The sequence below is a fragment of the Pan troglodytes genome, chromosome 4, assembly GCF_028858775.2.
Source record: "Pan troglodytes isolate AG18354 chromosome 4, NHGRI_mPanTro3-v2.0_pri, whole genome shotgun sequence".
NCBI classification, from domain to species: domain Eukaryota; kingdom Metazoa; phylum Chordata; class Mammalia; order Primates; family Hominidae; genus Pan; species Pan troglodytes.
Window position 1 is genome coordinate 169,572,275 of NC_072402.2, and position 18,519 is coordinate 169,590,793.

The following is an 18,519-nucleotide window of genomic DNA, read 5'->3' on the forward strand; positions in this document are numbered from 1 at the left end:
CCTGACTTTCTCAGTAAAATCTTATAAACCCCACAGCATCAAGGTCCACAATGAGGGAGAGGGACAGGAGGGTGGGGCTCTATGTGAAAATCAACCATGAGCTAGAGAGGAAGGCAGTGTGTCCAAGAGTCCAAAACAGGACTGGAGTGGTGAAAGCAGTAAGTAATTCTGAATGGGATGAAGAACAAGGAAACAAAGGTAGTATTTATGGAGGTCTCTCCATGTAATCTTTTCATTGCTATCTTGAAGGGACCTAAGAGTTACTAAAGCAAGCAGGTTTCCTCAGGGGAATAAAGAAAGGGGGAACAGTGACTCAGTACAGCATCCCCTGAGTTTGGTAGTTAGAAAGCCGTCTTGCAAGGCCACAATGTCTGGGTTCTAAGAGTGGTAAGGAGAACAAATGGCTGGAAACATGAAAGGTGGAGCACGAAAAGGAATGAGGAATTAAGTGGAAGAGAGATGGGAAGTCAGTCCCCACCCCATGTCTCCAGGTACTGCAGAGGAAACATATGAGGGATGTATATATGGTTTTGTTTTGTTTTCTGTTTTTTGTGGGGTTTTTTTGTTTTGTTTTGTTTTGTTTTGTTTTGTTTAAATACGGAGTCTCGCTCTGTCGCCAGGCTGGAGTGCAATGGTGCGATCTCAAATCACTGCAACCTCCGCCTCCCGGCTTCAAGCGATTCTCCTGCCTCAGCCTCCCAAGTAGCTGGGACTACAGGCACACACCACCATGCCCAGCTAATTTTTGTATTTTTAGTAGAGACAGGGTTTCACCATGTTGGCCAGGATGGTCTCGATCTCTTGAACTCGTGATCCGCCCGCCTCAGCTTCCCACAGTGTTGGGATTACAGGCATGAGCCACTGCACCCAGCCAAGAGATGTATATATGTTTTAAACTAAAAGCTTTTGAAATATAGGAGCCAGAATCCTCCAGAGCTATTGTGACCTAAACCACCTTAATATTTTCTTTACTTAAGATGGAAACACAAGAAATGTCAGACTTCACTGTACACTATACATGAAACAACTCTTCACAGTGAGAAAATTTCACTCTTCATTTATTCCAAAACAGAGAAATGATGTTTACTTATATGGTTGATAAGGAAACAACCCCCTGAAGAAAGTAGCAGCTATTGTCTTAAGGCTTCATAAAGGAGGCTAGACATACAATTTAATAAAATTGTTTTTAATAAAACCATGGGGGCTGCAATAGTTCTCCCATCCTACATACTTTTCAACTTCTTTTATAAAGGTTTCAGAAGACACCAAAGGGAAAATGCTGCTCTCAAGTTACACTGACCAGAGGATCCAGAGGATTCCAGGCAATGCAAAAGATGTCTGGAGAAAAAAGCATCCAAGAGTCTAATTAGGTTTAGAAATTAGAGAAATGCTATACACATCCTTGCACTCTAGACTCACTCTGTGTGTGTGTGTGTGTAAATATATATATTCTATTCAGAGATATGTTTTATATATATATCTGTCTCTCAGAAGTTACAATACACTCCATTAAGATACAAAAGGTTCTATAATATACTATTATTTTAAAATTAGGTTAAATTCATTTAATCCAACTTTCCCAAGTTTGTTGGACATGGACAGCCCCCATTTTATAATAATATCTATTAATAATAGCTCAGCACATATTGGCAAACACTGGACTAGAGCAACAGCCTGGCGTAATTCCTTCCTCTCTCTTCACCAAATACTTTTGGGAGACAAAGGAAACACCCACTTGGTTAAATACAATACAGTCCTCTCCTATTCCCCATCATCTTTCTCAGACTGCTACAGGTTGAGCATCCCACATGCAAAAATCCTAATTCCAAAAGTATAATACAGATATTCTAAAATCTGTACATTTCCAAAATCAGAAACACTTTTGGTCCCAAGCAGATAAGGGATACTCAATCCGTACACAGGGTCGCAGGAATAAGTGGTGATGGCAAGAATAGAAAATTCTCTTATGGAAGCTATAATTTTTTTAATCACTTTGAATTTTATTCCTTAAAGGCAAGAGACAAAAGGTCACAGGTTCAAGGGTGAGGTAAGAAAAAACGATGAGCTTCCCAAGAGAAAAGAAAGGTCATTTCCTACATCCAAACTCTCATGTGAAACCATGGCCAATCTGAGAGTTGAAATCCTCTTTAAGTCTCCAACACTTATGAGAAGGAAAAGTTATTTGAAATACCAACCAGTTTACTTTCTACCCTTCTCATCATTTCCTTCCTCTTATGTCTACCAAGGAGCATCACATGTAAATAGATTACAATGCAGACCCTCCTATTATTCTGATACTACTACCAATCAAAGATATAACCTAGGAAGAAGAAGCTAGACTCTCAGGCAGATCAATTTTAGTACTATTACCATTTTGAGATAGATATTTCTTTGTTGTGGGGCTGCTGTGTGCATTATAGAAGGTTAGCAGCATCCTTGGCTAGTGCCTGTGCCAGGAGCATTCCACACCCTCTGAACTGTGAGAATCAAAAATGTCTCCAGATCGCCAAATGTCCCAGGGAAGGGGGCTAAATCACTCTCTCCACTTGAAAACCAGTGCTCTAGGGATGTGGGCTCCTAAACTTGACATCATGGGAGAATATACTAAGGCACTACCATCTCAGGCCTGGCCCTTCTTTCTCCTTAGGCATCTTTCCTTGGCCCGTGTGACAGTCTGTGATGCCATTCACATACATCCTGACCTCGCCATGGTAGGGTAATTCACGAAGTATGTTGATATCTAAATTCAGGGCTATGTCCTGCTTGCCATTAAATTCATATTTGGAAAACCATGGTTATCAGTGATTCTTTACTAGAGGTCCATGGACTTGGGGCATGAATGAGGACTATAAATAACAGGAAGCCATATACATACAGCTGATCATGGAGCAGATGGAGCCTAGGCATACGTTTTCCTTTCAAGTTCTCCAAGTAATTCTGATCTATCTCTGCTCAAAAATCATTGCTATGGCAAAATGATGCAGCCCATGTGGTAGCACCAACCTAAGTAAGGAAGCTGCACTGATGGTATCATGACAGACTCCATCCCAATATGTGATATTTCATAACTACCAAATACCACAATACTCTATCGCCTGTTCCTGGGTGTCCTTTACAAGTAAAAATTATGAAACCAGTCATTCACTGGATATTAAAAACATGACCAACTATATACTTTATCAAGTAGCTCCAAAGAAGAATAGAGAAAATAATTGTTATTTAATGATTGCCTATGATGGTCAGGCATTGTGATAGAAACTTTATATAAATTATCTTTAATGATGACCTTGTATGATAGCACCTATATCCTGTTTTACACATTGGGGGAACCATAGCTCAGAAATGTTACACAACTCGCCTTGGGTTATGCATCAAAAAGTACCAAGATTCACAGTTAAGACTCTGTAAGACACTACCTTCCCAGTTAGACTGCATATATATTATAGCTATTTGCAGCACAATGAAGATCCTAATCTTGTTTCAAAGACACTCTTCCCACCATCACAAAGAAAACACAGGCTGGGCGCAGTGGCTCATGCCTGTAATCCCAGCACTTTGGGAGGCTGAAGTGGGCGGATCACTTGAAGCCAGGAGTTCGAGACCATCCTGGCCAACATGGTGAAACCCCATCTCTACTAAAAATACAAAAATTAGCCAGGCATGGTGGCACATGCCTGTAGTCTCAGCTACTTGCTACTTGGGAGGCTGAGGCAGAAGAATCTCTTGAACCCAGGAGGCAGAGGTTGCAGTGAGCGAAGATTGCACCACTGCACTCCAGTCTGGGCAACAGAGCGAGACTCTGTCTCAAAAAACAAAAAAAAAGAAAAGAAGAGAAAACACAGGCACAGTTACTCTGTCTTCATAAATTGAATTCTGAACATAACTGGAAGTAGCATAAGTTTCCATTCTAGGGATGATTGGTTTGGATGGTTGTCTGGTTAGTTCATTTAGTCAGGTCTCCATTATCCTCAGAGTCAGATTTGGAAATTTCATGCCAACTGATCACAAATATGTTCAGTGAAAGAGGATGGGAAGAATAATCAAATTCCACACTGCTATTTAAAAAAAAAAAACAAAACAAAAACCCTGAAGGGCTGGGCACAGTGGATTTACTCCTGTAAATCCCAGCACTTTGGAGGCCGAGGGAGGAGGACTGCCTGAGGCAAGGAGTTTGAGACCATCCTGCACAACACAGTGAGACTCTATCTCTTAAAAAAATTTAAAAATAAGCCAAGCCTCGTAACTATTCAGGAGGCCAAGGCGAGAGGATCTCAGAAGTTTGAGGCTTCAATAAGCTAAGATCATGCCAATGCACTCCAGCCCGGGCAACAGAGCAAGCTTCATCTCTATAAAAAGCAATAATACTAATAAACAAAATAAAAAATAACTGAAAATACATATAGTGTGTTGTTTTAATATGATAAACAGATTAGCAAAAGTAAATTTCCTTTTTATCTATGCATTTTCATGAACATGGCGACCCCAATGCAAAAAGTCTTCACTCTGGGAAACGAATGCATTCTAGGTAGCCCAGATGTAAATTACATTTCTGAAACTGAATTCTATATAAAACCAAACAAAACCTGAGATAGCGTACCCCATTGCATCATCATTCTAAAACAAACAAACCAAAAAAATCCCACAATATTGTGACTTGAAAACTTGTCAAGATGTTTTCATCAACTGGGTAATTTAGTACAGCAATACTGTGTCTGCTATGGAATCTCAGCTACCACCTAGAATTCATTCTTTCTTCAGAGCATTTCAATAATCCTAGAATCTCTTCTGTACATTCCCCCTTCTCTCTTTCATACCAATCAACGGAAGTGGTAGGCTGGTTGCAATGACCTAGCCTCCAGTTTCATTTAGTTTATGTATAGGTACAACAGGCTCTTAGCAGTGATATATGTTTAACGTAGGAGCCACGAACTGACACAGAATATATTTCAATTGGAAAACTCTCTACTTTGAGAATTATATGAGGAATCAATTTCCTGCTTTAAAAATGCTGCAAATTCTGCATTAAGTAATTAACAGTTAAGAGTCACACAGCTAGTAAATGAGAGACACAGGATTCAGACCTAAGCCTGTTCTACTCAGAAATCAATGTACTTTCCACACAGAAAAATGTGTCTTAGGTGTTTTCCAACTGCTGGTTTTGGCCTATGAAATCAATTTAATAGACTGCAACCAGAATGTTTTAATAAAACAAAGCTGAATTGAGGAGACCCCCTACACACAAAGGTAAGCAAAATAACAAATTCATATAAAAAAGGCTAAAAGAAATGAGCAAAAACATAGAAAAATTCAAATTAAAAGGAAAGCAAGGGTCTTTATTGCAAGGAGAGCAATATTTACATTTTAAATCTCTGAAAAGCAAAATTCAAAAAGAAGAGTGCTTTTTAAGAGTCAGGGTTCCACTTTGTCACCCAGGCTGAAGTACAAAGGCATGATCATAGCTCACTACAACCTCGAACTCCTGGGCTCAAGCAATCTTCCCACCTCAGCCTCCTGAGTAGCTAGGACTACAGGCTCACACCATAACACCCAACTAATTTTTAAAAATTTTTTAGAGACAGGGTCTTGCTATGTTGCTCAAGCTGATCTCAAACTCCCAGGCTCAAGTGATCCTCCTGTCTCAGCTTCCCAAGTCACTGGGATTACAGTTAAGTCACCACACCAAGCAACAGTACATAAAGGGGAAAAGTTGGAAACAAACAAACAAGGGAGGGAGGGAAGGAGGGGCTTGATTTACTAGATATATCTCAAACTTTCTACCCAATAAGAGACTACATATTATTCTCAATTTTCCATGGAGCATTTTGTAAAAACTGATATAGGTCACAGAAGAAAATTCCAAATATAGTTAGAAATCAGGAACAGATTATTACATATTTAAGATTAGGCCAAGTAGAAAAATCTAAATATATTCCGCCAATTATTATTTGCTATAAATTCCAAAGATAAATACATAGAACAATGACTGGTAAAGGCAAACCAAACACCTTTTCGTTGTTCTTGTTACCTACACGTAGGCCCCTAAAACCCAAATCTTGCCAACACATTGCTGGGAATTAAAATCACTAGAAAGCCAGAAGTATTCATTTTGAAAAAGAAGAGATAAGTTTGTCTAAAATAGCAGTTCCTATCTCTCAAACAAACAAGACAATTCAGAAGGAAGAAGGCCGTATGTGCACATACATTAACACAACCACCATCAAACAGCTTGACTGGAAATCTTCTCCCCTCTCCGGACAAACACTAAAATATAGGAATATACCAGTTATTTTCTTTCTGCCATCTCATAAAAATGTAAACCACTAATAAATTTTAAATCCATTAGGAGTTTGGTTGAAATTTGTTATATGGATTATTATAATACAGTAAGTTCTCTAATTAATCTAAACTGTAGTTCCACTCAAATTTGTAACAAGTATTTCATTGTTATTGACATTATACGACAAGAAATGATACTAAAAATATCTTAAAGAATGAATGTAGAAGAATGTTTTTCTTCTTTTTGTCATCACCAATCGTGTGTGTGCGTGTGTGTGTGTGTGACAGAGTCATGCTCTGCTGCCCAGGCTGGAGTGCAGTGGCACAATCCCGGCTCACTGCAACCTCTGCCTCTGCGGTTCAAGCAATACTTGTGCCTCAGCCTCCCATGTAGCTGGGATTACAGGCGTGCACCACCATGCCCGGCTAATTTTGTATTTTTAATAGAGATGGGGTTTCGTCATGTTGGCCAGGCTAGTCTCGAACCCCTGGCCTCAAATGATCTGCCCGCCTCAGCCTCCCAAAGTGCTGGGATTACAGGCTGAGTCACCACACCCAGCCTGGATAACAAAGCTTTTAATCAATTTTTAGTTAGACTTTTTCTTACCAATTTCTAGAAATTCTATATATATTCTAGAATGAACTCCTTTCTCAAATATATTATTACAAAGGTCTTCTCTCAATCTGTGGCTTAACTTTTCATTCTCTTAATGGTGTCTTTTGATAAACAGAAGTAATAAATTTTAATGAAGTTTAATTTGTCAATTGTTTCCTTTCTTATTTATGCTTTCTGTCATCTTGCTCAAGAAATCTTTTTTCTTCTAACGTCATAAAGATATTCTTCCACACCTAGGTTTTATTTTACCTTGTACATTTTCATTTAAAATTCGTCTTTACTGATTTTTAAGTAAAGCAGAAATTAAGATTCATATTTTTAAATTTTAAGTCCATGTTTTTCCAATTGGAGACTGCAATCCATTATAGTTTAAAATATCAATTTAAGGGATAACCAGCACTTTTTTAAAAACTGAAATAGAATAGAGCACATATTATATCCTCTACTTCATCAATTCTAAGATGTATTGTTTTTCACATTTTAACGTCTCTGAAATAGAGATGTTTCTTATAATCAATATCTTACAATTAAAAATGGCGGCAATTTTCCTGACTATACAGACATAACACATACACACGTGATAGCAGCAGAAGGCAGACAAAATCCTAGGCAGACAGGGGAGGGTCCACGGTGAAACCCCACCTTTTTTTTTTTTTTTTTTTTGAGACAGAGTCTTGCTCTGTTGCCCAGGCTGGAGTGCTGTGGCACGATCTCAGCTCACTGCAACCTCCGCCTCCTGGGTTCAAGCAATTCCCTGCCTCAGCCTCCCGAGTAGCTGGGACTACAGGCACCCGCCATGACACCCAACTATTTTTGTATTTTTAGTAGAGATGGAGTTTCACCATGTTGGCCAGGCTGGTCTTGAACTCCTGACCTCGTGATCCACCCACCTCGGCCTCCCAAAGTGCTGGGATTACAGGAATGAGCCACTGCACCCAGCCAAAACCCCACCTTCAAGCTAAAAACAGCCTGAAGCCTGAAGACAAGGCTGCTGGTTCTGGATGAAGCCCACGACCCAGAGTGAGAATTTCTATTCCTGTTTGCCAGCTCTTTCCCAACTGTTTCTTTCTGGATAATGCTTTTTAATCAAACGCTGCCTTTTCCAGTGCTACTTACTGCCCGCACCTCTCCCATTCTGTGACTATTAAAAACCCTGAACTCAGCCACACTGGGGGACTATGCCCATTTTGAGTGCCCTCTCCGCTGAGAACTGTTCCGTCGCTCAATAAAACTTTCCGCCCTGCTCACCCTCCGGTTGTGAGCATAACCTCATTCTTCTTGGATGCGGGACAAGAACTCAGGACCTACCAAACATGGGTAGGTAAAACGCTGTAATACTGTAGCCCTCCGCCCTCTGCCGGTGCCAGGCAGCAGCCCCGCATGACAGGAAGCAGCCACGGGGCCAGGCCAGCCCAGGAGCCGTGGGCCAGAGCAGGGCGACAGGATTAAATGAGCTGTAACATAAGTGGGCTGAAACACGTCCCACCCCCCCACCCCCGCTGACTGGTAGTGCTGCGGGGAGGAGAGAAAAGCTACAACCCTTCTGGGGCCCCAGACCTCGCCACTCCCGGAGCCAGAGTTGCGACATGCTGTAACACCCTCTTTGGGGTCACGCGGATGCTGGTGTCTCCAAAAGTTTCAAGTGCCACCGCATTCCCCCTTGTCTAGATGCCGGTGCCCAAGGCAGAAGCAGGCTACAGCACGCCTGGCCCCTGCACAGACTGAGTGCGGGATCAGGGCCAGGGCGCTAAGAGCAGCCCACCAGGCCGAGTGGGCAAGATACCTCCAACAGCAAGCCCAGGGCGGAGCGAGGCCCTGGGCAGGGGCACTGCCAGCTGCAAAGTCTCCAGCTGGCGAAGCAGCACAGAAAAAATCCTGCATCACATGCATATATATAAAAATTACCACACACACACTAGGTATAAAAATAAATATCATTTCTTACTTTCAAAACCCCTGAAAAACCCTGGTAAAGGTTAGCAGAATATAATAAATCCCATACTGCAAAAGTTACTACCTTTTCAGTTCGCTTTCAATTCTAATTTTATCAAAAGATATTTTCACATCTCTCTAATATCTGCCATCACCTGTTTTTAACAAAAAGAGCCAGGCTACTGTTCAATTTTCTGTAAAAAACAAAACAAAACAAAACAAAAAAAAACAGTATCTGGCTAAAATGTCATATGGGTTTTTGGTTTTTCGTTTTGTTTTGTTTTGTTTGAGACAAAGTCTTGTCCTGTCACTCAGGCTATAGTGCAGTGGCACGATCACGGGTTCACTACAGCCTCAGTCTCCTGAGCTCAAGCAATCTTCCAGCCTCAGCCTCCCAAGTAGCTGGGACCACAGGTGCATGCCACCGTGCCTGGCTAATTTTTTTATTTTTCTTTTATGGAGACAAGATCTCAGTATGTTGCCCAGGTTGGGGTTTTTTAATATTTACTTTTACACTAATCTACGCCAGTAAGCACCACTGATTTTCCAGTCATGTAGTGATTACAGTTCCCTTTTCTGATTTACCTTAAAAAGTAGATTTTTAAAACATGGTCAGCAGGTAAAAGAACAAATGGTGTGCAGACATGTCAAAAATTGTGAGGTTTGTACTCAAACTGCCCAAAGTCAGGGAAACACTATTTTAGAAGAACAATGATAGGGGAAAAGGCCTAAACTATTATAAGTGGGAAAAAAGCAAGTCAAAATATATCTGTACAATCTCATCTTTACAAATAAAATTTATTTTACTATTTATTTACAAAAGCAACCATGTGCTTACAATATTATCTCTGTAATTTTTATTTGATTTTTGCTTACTTATCCTACCTAAATTTTCCTTAAAGTAGACATGTATCTTTTTAACAGCAAGGAAAAGTGATTTTGAAGTTAAACTTTAAAAAGTAAGTAAAAGATTCACACCAAGACCCCAGATATATAAGCTGTGGTCTAGGGAAACAGAAACTCTTACTGAAAGGTCCAGCAGTGCTGTATTCCACTTGACCTCTCTGTGCCTATGTCCTCATCCACAAAACTGAGGTGAAAACAGGGCCTCCCTGGCAGAGTAAGTGAGAAAATTTTAAGAGATAATCCTGGCACCCAAGCAGGGCTCTGACACAGTTTGGATCTGTGTCCCCACCCAAACCTCTTGTCAAATTGTAATACCCATTGTTGAAGGTGAGGCCTGGTGGGAGGTGACTGAATCATGGGAGCGGTTTCTCATGGTTTAACACCATCCCCCTTGGTGCTGTCGTGGCATGAGTGAGTGAGTTCTCACGAGACCTGATTGTTTAAAAGTAGCACCTCACCACTCTCTCTTCCTCCTGCTCCGGCCACACGAAGTGCCCGCTTCCCCTTCACCTTCTGCCATGATTGAAGCCAAGCAGACGCTGCCATGCTTCCTATATAGCCTGCAGAACCATGAGCCAATTAAACCCCATTTCCTTATCAATTACCCAGTCTCAGGTATTTCTTTATAGCAGTGTGAGAACAGACTAATAGAGGCTCCTTTAGTCAAATTTAACTTCCATAGGGTAGAGATATTTGGTTGTTTTATTCAATCTGTATCCTTAGCACTTAGAATAATTCCCAGCATACTACTTAAGTACAGAGGTATCATAAATATCTACTGATGATAAATATTAGCTACGCACTTCAGTACAGTGGGAAAAGAATGGTCTTTTAAATAAAAGACTCTATCAACTAGATATTCTTAACATATTTTGGGCCCTACCCTCTCACATGCATACAAAGAAACACAAAAAAAAATCCATTCTAGATAGACTGAAGATCTAAGTGTAAAAGACAAAGCAGTAAAGCTTTTAGAAGAAGCCATAGGACATCCTCAAGACCTGGGAATAGGCAAAACTTTTTTAAACAATACACAACTGCTAACCACAAAGAACAATGTAATAAATCAGACTATATTAAAATAATTTATGTTCATTGAAAACATTCAGAGATTGAAAATGTTTGAAAACTGATTTATGGTGATGATGCATCACTGGACTACATATGTGGATTAGTTTTGTGATATGCAAAATATACCACAATATACCTCAATTCTTTCAAAGGAACTACATGTAGAAGAAAAAAGGCAACCTACAGAGCAAGAAAAGAGTGGCAATACACACAGAATTTTTTTTAACTCACTTCAAATCAAGGAAAAATCACAATCACACACATACTAAATTTTTAAATGAGCAAAAGACTTCCACAGGCACATCACAAAAGAAAATACACAAATGAAGTTTTTTTAAAAAGGAAAAATCAACCAAAATACTGCCACCTAGGGATGACCACTGGACCATTTTGGTACACAGACTGAAAACTGCATATATGTAAGTGAAAATTGTTTAAAACATGCTCTTCGGTTAACTGTTTTTTCCATGTGTCATGCACATCTTTCCACATCATTGTAGTTCTACGTTTTCATTTTTAAGGGCTACAGTTCAATTCATCCCATAATTTCCTTACTCAATACAAGTAGTAACAAACATTACATTTTTTACTATTAAACACAACACTGTAATGAACCTTCATGCCTACTCTGACAATTACCTCTTGGTCAAATTTAGAAATCCATGAGATCCAAAAGGATGGCTGAACTGAATTTCCTTTGCGAATTTCTTGACTAATAATCATTTGTTTTCATCAGAAAAGACTTCATACTACAAGTTATTAAATCTAAGGGTCAATTCTTATTCCTCCTATTTCTTCACCGATCAGCAAGGTTGAGCACTTCCATCTTCTTGATATACTTCATTCACTTGGCTTCCAGGACTCTGATCTAATTCTCAAACCTTCACTACAAGAAACGTTAAAGTTCTTCAGACAAAAAGAAAAGAAAACTTGGGTATAGTAAAGGAATGAAGACATAACTGAAAAGAAAAATAGTAAAAATGAGAGTGCATATACATTAATTTCTTTTCTTTAAATTTATAGAAAATATGACTAACTGAAAAGTATAAAATATTGCAGAAAAAATCAAAGAGACAAATAATAGAAAACACAATTCATGTTCATGGATTGCAAGACTTAATATTAAGATCTTCGTACCACCCAAAACTATCTACAGATTTAATGCAATCCCTAAAAAAACCCAACGATGTTTTTTGCGTAAGTAGCAAAATCAACCATAAAATTCATTAGCAATCTCAAGGGACTCAGAACAGACAAAATAATCTTGAAACACAAGAATTAAACTGGACTTCAATCAGCTTTGAAAAGCTGGTTTCAAAATTTACTACAAAGCTATTGTAACCAAAACTGTGGGACTAGCATGAAGACATATGTATAGACCAACGGGACAGAATGGAAGATTGTAATCGGTGCATTTCAAGCATTTGACAATATTCAACATCTATTCATGATTAAAAACACTGAGATAACTTCCTCAATATGATAAAGGTCATATAATGAAACATCATCATACTTAATGTTTAAAGATGGAACATTTTCCCCTTGTCCTGAAGGACAAAGCTAGAATATCCATTCACACTTCTAGTGTGAATTCAAATTTGTGAATTTGAGCCGGGCACAGTGGCTCACACCTGTAATCCCAGCACTTTGGGAGGCCAAGGCAGGCAGATCACTTGAGGTCAGGAGTTCAAGACCAGCCTGGCCAATGCAGTAAACCCCCGTCTCTACTAAAAATACAAAAAGTAGCTGGGCATAGTGGCATGTGCCTGTAATCCCAGCTACTTGGGAAGCAGAGGCAGGAGAATCACTTGAACCTGGGAGATGGAGGCTGCAGTGAGCTGAGGTCGTGCCACTGCACTCCAGCCTGGGTGACAGAACAAGCTCCATCTAAAAAAAAATAAAAAATAGGCTGGGCAGTGGCTCAAGTCTGTAATCCCAGCACTTTAGGAGGCCAAGGTGGGTGGATCATTTGAGGTCAGGGGTTCAAGACCAGCCTGGCAACATGGTAAAACCCCGTCTCTACTAAAAATATTTTTAAAAAAGAGCCAGCGTGGTGGCACGTGCCTCTAATTCCAGCTACTCAGGAGCTGAGGCACAAGAATCACTTGAACCCTCAAGGAGGAGGTTACAGTGAGCCGAGATCGCACCACTGCACTCCAGCCTGGGTGACAGAGTGAGACCTGTCTCAAAAAAAAATAATAATAAACCAATCAATAATTTAAAAAATTGAAAATTCGTGAATTTGAAATTGAAAATCACAAGTTTCACTATAGTCAATGCAACAGAGCAAGAAAAAGAAATAAAAACATAAATAACAAAAAGAATGTAGATGGTATGACTGTCTAACTAGAAAACCCTGCTGAATCTACAAAATAAAAGTGATGGGATGGCCGGGCGTGGTGGCTCAGGCCTGTAATCCCAGCACTTTGGGAGGCTGAGGTGGGCAGATCACGAGGTCAGGAGATCGAGACCATCCTGGCTAACATGGTGAAACCCCATCTCTACTAAAAATACAAAAAAATTAGCCGGGCATGGTGGCGGGCGCCTGTAGTCCCAGCTACTTAGGAGGCTGAGGCAGGAGAATGGCATGAACCCGGGAGGCGGAGGTTGCAGAGAGCCAAGATCGCACCACTGTGCTCCAGCCTAGGCGAGAGAGCGAGACTCTGTCTCAAAAATAAAACATAAAAATAAAAATAAAAAAATAAAAGTGATGGGATATTAGTGAATTCACAGGACGCAAAGACTGACAAAAAAAATGAAGCTACGTAAAGCTCAAGCTCTCAGTATAACTAAAAGGCACAGAACGTAAGTAGAAAATTAAATCCTAGTACATCCTCTTATGCTCCAGCCATAAATCTTCATGAAGATCAAGGGGAGTTCAGGAAAACTGTGCAGAATAAAAAAAGAAGGAAACAAGCAGCAGATAAAAGATTGACATAAAATCACATTATGTATGAAAATACTTAAAAAGTGTCCTGCTAGTTCAGAGTTGATTACAGATAAAGAGGATGCAAGATGCAAAAAGGCAGTCTTCAAAAGATCAGTTTTTAGGAGAAAAGAGTGTACAAACAAAAGGCAAATAGAGGAGAATTTCCTCAACGTGATAAAGAACACCTGCAAAAAACCTACAGCTAACATCATATGTATTAGTGAAAAAGTTGACACCTTCCCACTAAAATCAGGAACAAGGTAAGAATGTTCCCTCTCAACACTGGTTTTCAACATCATCCTCTAAGTTCTAGCTAATGCAATAAGACAAGGAAAGGAAATAAAAAATATACAGATTGAGAAGAAAGAAAGAAAACTGTTTTGGTTCACAGGTGACATGACTGTCTATGTAGAAAAACTGAAAGAATTAACAAAACAGCCCCTGGAACTCATAAGTGATTATGGCAGATCTGCAGTATACACAGTTTATATACAAAAAGTCAATCACTTTCCTATATACCAGCAATGAACAAATGAAATGTGAAATTAAAAACATATTACCATTTACATAAACACCTATAGATATAATTAGGTATGAATCTAACAATATACACAAGATATCTGTAAGGAAAACTAGAAAACCCTGATGAAGGAAATCAAAGAACTAAATTAATGAAGAGATATTCCATGTTCATGGAAAGGAAGATTCAATAAGGTCAAGACATCAGTTCTTCCCAACTGGATCTATAGATTCAATACAATCTCTATCAAAATCCAGCAAGTTACTTTGTGGATATCGAAATGACTCTAAGGTTTACATGGAGAGGCTAAAAAAATAAATAATTCAAAATAAATAAATAATAAACACAACTGAAGGAGAACAAAGTTCAAGGAATGATACTGTCTGACTTCAAAAGGCGCTATAAAACTACAGTATTCACGAAAGTGAAAGTGTGGTACTGGCAACAGAATACAGAGCTAGGTCAATGGAATAGAACTCAGGGCCCATATAATAGACCCGCACAAATATAGTCAACTCATCTTTGACTGTGGAGCAAAGTCAATACGATGAAGAGTCTCATCAACAAATGGACATCTATATGCAAAAAAAAAAAAGAATCTAGACACTCAGCTTACACATTTCACAAAAATTAACTGAAAACAGATTACAAGCCTAAATGGAAAATGGAAAGCTATAAAACTCCTAAAAGATAACATAGGAGAAAATCTAGATGATCTTAGGTTTGTTGATTACTTTCTTAGACATATCAAAGGCACAATCCATGAAGAATTATTAAGCTGGACTTCATTAAAAATAAAAATCTCTGAGAGACACTGTCAAGAGAATTGAAAAAATACGCCACAAACTCAGAGAAAATATTTGCAAAAAACATATACGACAAAGGACTGTTATCCAAAATATAGAAACAATTTCTCTCTCTCTAACAGGGTCTCACTCTGTCACCCACAATGCAGTGCAGTGATGCAATCACCACTCACTGCAGCCTCAACCTCCCAGGCTCAAGTGATCCTCCCACCTCAGCCTCCAGAGTAGCTGGGACCACAGGGGTACACCACCATACGTGGCTAATTTTTGTATATTTTGTGGAGATGAGGTCTTGCCATGTTGCCCAAGCTGGTCTCGAACTTCTGGGCTCAACTAATCCATCTGCCTCAGCCTCCCAAAGTGCTGGGATTATAGGCATGAGCCACCATGCCTGGCCTAGAAACAATTCTTCAAACTCAACAAGAAAAAAGTAAACAACACAATTTTTAAAATGGGCCAAAAACCTTAACAGTCACTTTACCAGAAAAGATATACAGATGACAAATAAACATGGAATATGGAGCATCTCTTCATAAGTCATCAGGTAAATACAAATTAAAACAAAATACCACAACACATCTATCAGCATGGCCAAAATCCAAAATGCAAACACCATGAAATGCTGGAGAAGATGTGGAGCTATAGGAACTCTCATTCATTGCTGGTAGAAATATCAAATAGTAAGGCCACTTTATTTTTTTTAATTTGTACAAATTTATGGGGTACATGTGAAATTCTGTTACATGTATATAATGTGTAGTGATGAAGTCAAGGTATTTAGGGTTCCCATCACCAAAGTACAACACATTTTTGTAACTATATTCACCCTACTCTGGTACAGTCACTTTGGAAGACAATTTGGCAGTTTCTTACAAAACTATATACACTCTTGCCCAACAATCTAATATTCATCCTCTTTTTTACTTGTCCAAATGAAGTGAAAACTAATATCCACAGAAAAACCTGCACATGGCTGTTTATAGCAGCAGTTACACATAACTGCTAAAACTTGGAAGCAGCCAAAATGTTCTTCAATAGGTGAATGAATAAACTGTGGTAGGGCCAGGCACAGTGGCTCATGCATGTAATCCCAGCACTTTGGGAGGCCAAGGCAGGAGACTCTCCAGCCCAGGACTTGAGACCAGCCTGAACAACATAGGGAGACTCTGCCTCTACCAAAAAAAAAAAAAAAAAAAAAAAATTTAGTCAGGCAAGGTAGAATGCACCTGTTGTTCCAGCTACTTGTGAGGCTGAGGTGGGAGGATTGCTTAAGCCCAGGAGGTTGAGGCTTCAGTGAGCCACAATCACACCATTGCACTCCAGCCTGGGAAACAAAGCAAGACCTTCTCTCAAAAAAAAAAAAAAAGTGTGGTAAATCCAGACAATTGAATGTCATCCAATGAAATGAGGCATCAAGTCATCAAAAAACCTGGTGGAAACTTAAACATCTATTACTAAGTGAAAGAAGCCAATATGAAAAGGCTACACACCGTGTGATCCAACTAGATGACATTCTGGGAAAGGCGAAACTATGGAGACATTAAAACAATTAGTGATTGTCAGGAAGGATGGATAGGAAGCACACATAGAATTCTTAGGGCAGTGAAACTATTCTGTATGATACTGCAATGATGGAAACATGTTATTATATCTGTCCAAACCCAAAGAATGTACAACACCAAGAATAAATCCTAATATAAGCTATGGACTTCGGGTGATAATGGTGTGTCAACGTAGGCTCATCCATTGCATCAAATGTATCCCTGTGGTATGGGATGCCCACATTATAAGAGGTTGTGTGTGTATGTGGGTAGAAGGGATCCTAGAATCCCAGGAGGAAGTATTCTAGGATCCTGCAAGAAAAGAATTTTTAATAACATCCAAAGGATACAAAGCCTTTCCTCCCACCATCACCTGCTTATCCTGCAAAGGAAGCCATGCAGTAAAGAAATAATACTTTGATAAGGAATGCTCTTAAGCTAGGAATCTTGTCAACTTAAACTACCTCAAACTGCCAGGCCTGTCTCAAAAAAATGTAGGACACATGCAATTTTCATCTATTTAAAAAAAAACTATACAGGGAAAAGTTCATTAAACTCCTACATATAAAAGAAGAAGTAGGGAGTAAGGGAAGGAGGGAAAAACAGAGAGAACTAAACAACATCCCAAACAAGCCTTTCTTAACTAAGGTTCTGTGAGATCATGAAGCCCTTATGAGAGTAATTTTGCAGACAGTTTTCTTAATTTCCCTAAGGATGGTACATAGATAATACCATTCCTGTCATGTACGAGAGACATTAATTCATTATATACAATGTATGCCTTAGTGCGTAAGCACATACTGTTTTTGAGAAAGCTGGTTGAAAAGAGCTACTGCAAACTGATTTAAATACGATCAAACAGGCATGTGATGTTACTTAAAAACACTCTGAAACACTGAATCAGAAATTGAAAACTTAAGACAGAAATGTACCAAAAACCAGAAGAAATGTAATAAGAATTGACCTAACTCAAAAAATAAAAACAAAATGATAACAAACAAGAATACATTAAAATGCCCCCAAAATAGATACAGCAAATGAAAATTTTAAAAATTTGAAAATGTAGGTTGGGCACATTGCCTCATGCCTGTAATCCCAGCACTCTGGGGGCCGAGGCATGCAGATCACTTGAGGCCAGGGTTCAAGACCAGCCTGGGTAAAATGGTGAAACCCCAACTCCACTAAAAATACAAAAATTAGCCAGGTGTGGTGGTGCACACCTGAAGTTACAGCTACTTGGGAGGCTGAGGCACAAGAATTGCTTGAACCCAGGAGGCAGAGGTTGCAGTGAGCCAAGATAGCGCCACCCTACTCCAGCCTGGGCGACAGAGTGTGACCCTGTCTCAAAAAAAAAAAAAAAAAAATTGAAAATTATTAGGAAACATTGAAGAAAAGCAAGAAAACAACCCAAGAGAATAAAAATGAGATGAAGAAATAAGCAATATGGGCAGTGAGAAAGTGGTTAACATGGAAAACAAAGGAGATCCAACCTATATATAATTGGAGTTTCTAAAGAAAAAAATAAAATAAAAATAACCTTTAAAACTATAATCCAAGTGGTTCCTAGGGTTGGATGGGCGAGGGATATAGGGAATGACAGCCCAAGGGTACAGTGGGTTTTTTTTGTTTGTTTTTGAGACGGAGTCTGCTCTGTAGCCCAGGCTGGAGTGCCGTGGCTTGATCTCACTGCAAGCTCCGCCTCCTGGGTTCATGCCATTCTCCCGCCTCAGACTCCTGAGCAGCTGGGACTACAGGCGCCTGCCACCACGCCTGGCTAATTTTGTTTTTGCATTTTTAGTAGAGACGGGGTTTCACCGTGTTAGCCAGGACGGTCTTGATCTCCTGACCTCGTGATCTGCCCACCTCAGCCTCCCAAAGTGCTGGGATTACAGGCGTGAGCCACCGCGCCCAGCCGGTAGCGT

General features: G+C 39.6%; 1 protein-coding gene across 10 annotated transcripts in view; it reads right to left on the bottom strand.

Annotated features, from left to right (window-relative positions):
• Positions 1-18,519, bottom strand: part of FBXW11 (F-box and WD repeat domain containing 11) — a 146,467-nt gene that overhangs the window by 54,824 nt on the left and 73,124 nt on the right. Inside the window, exon 1 of one of the 10 annotated variants that reach the window (XM_016954198.4) lies at positions 11,441-11,760. The exons of the other annotated variants lie outside the window; for them this stretch is intronic. Within the exon in view, the coding sequence (XP_016809687.1) occupies positions 11,441-11,524 (84 nt within the window). The 5' untranslated portion in view covers positions 11,525-11,760. Of the gene's footprint in view, positions 1-11,440; positions 11,761-18,519 lie in introns of those variants that run through there. 10 annotated transcript variants of the gene reach the window in all.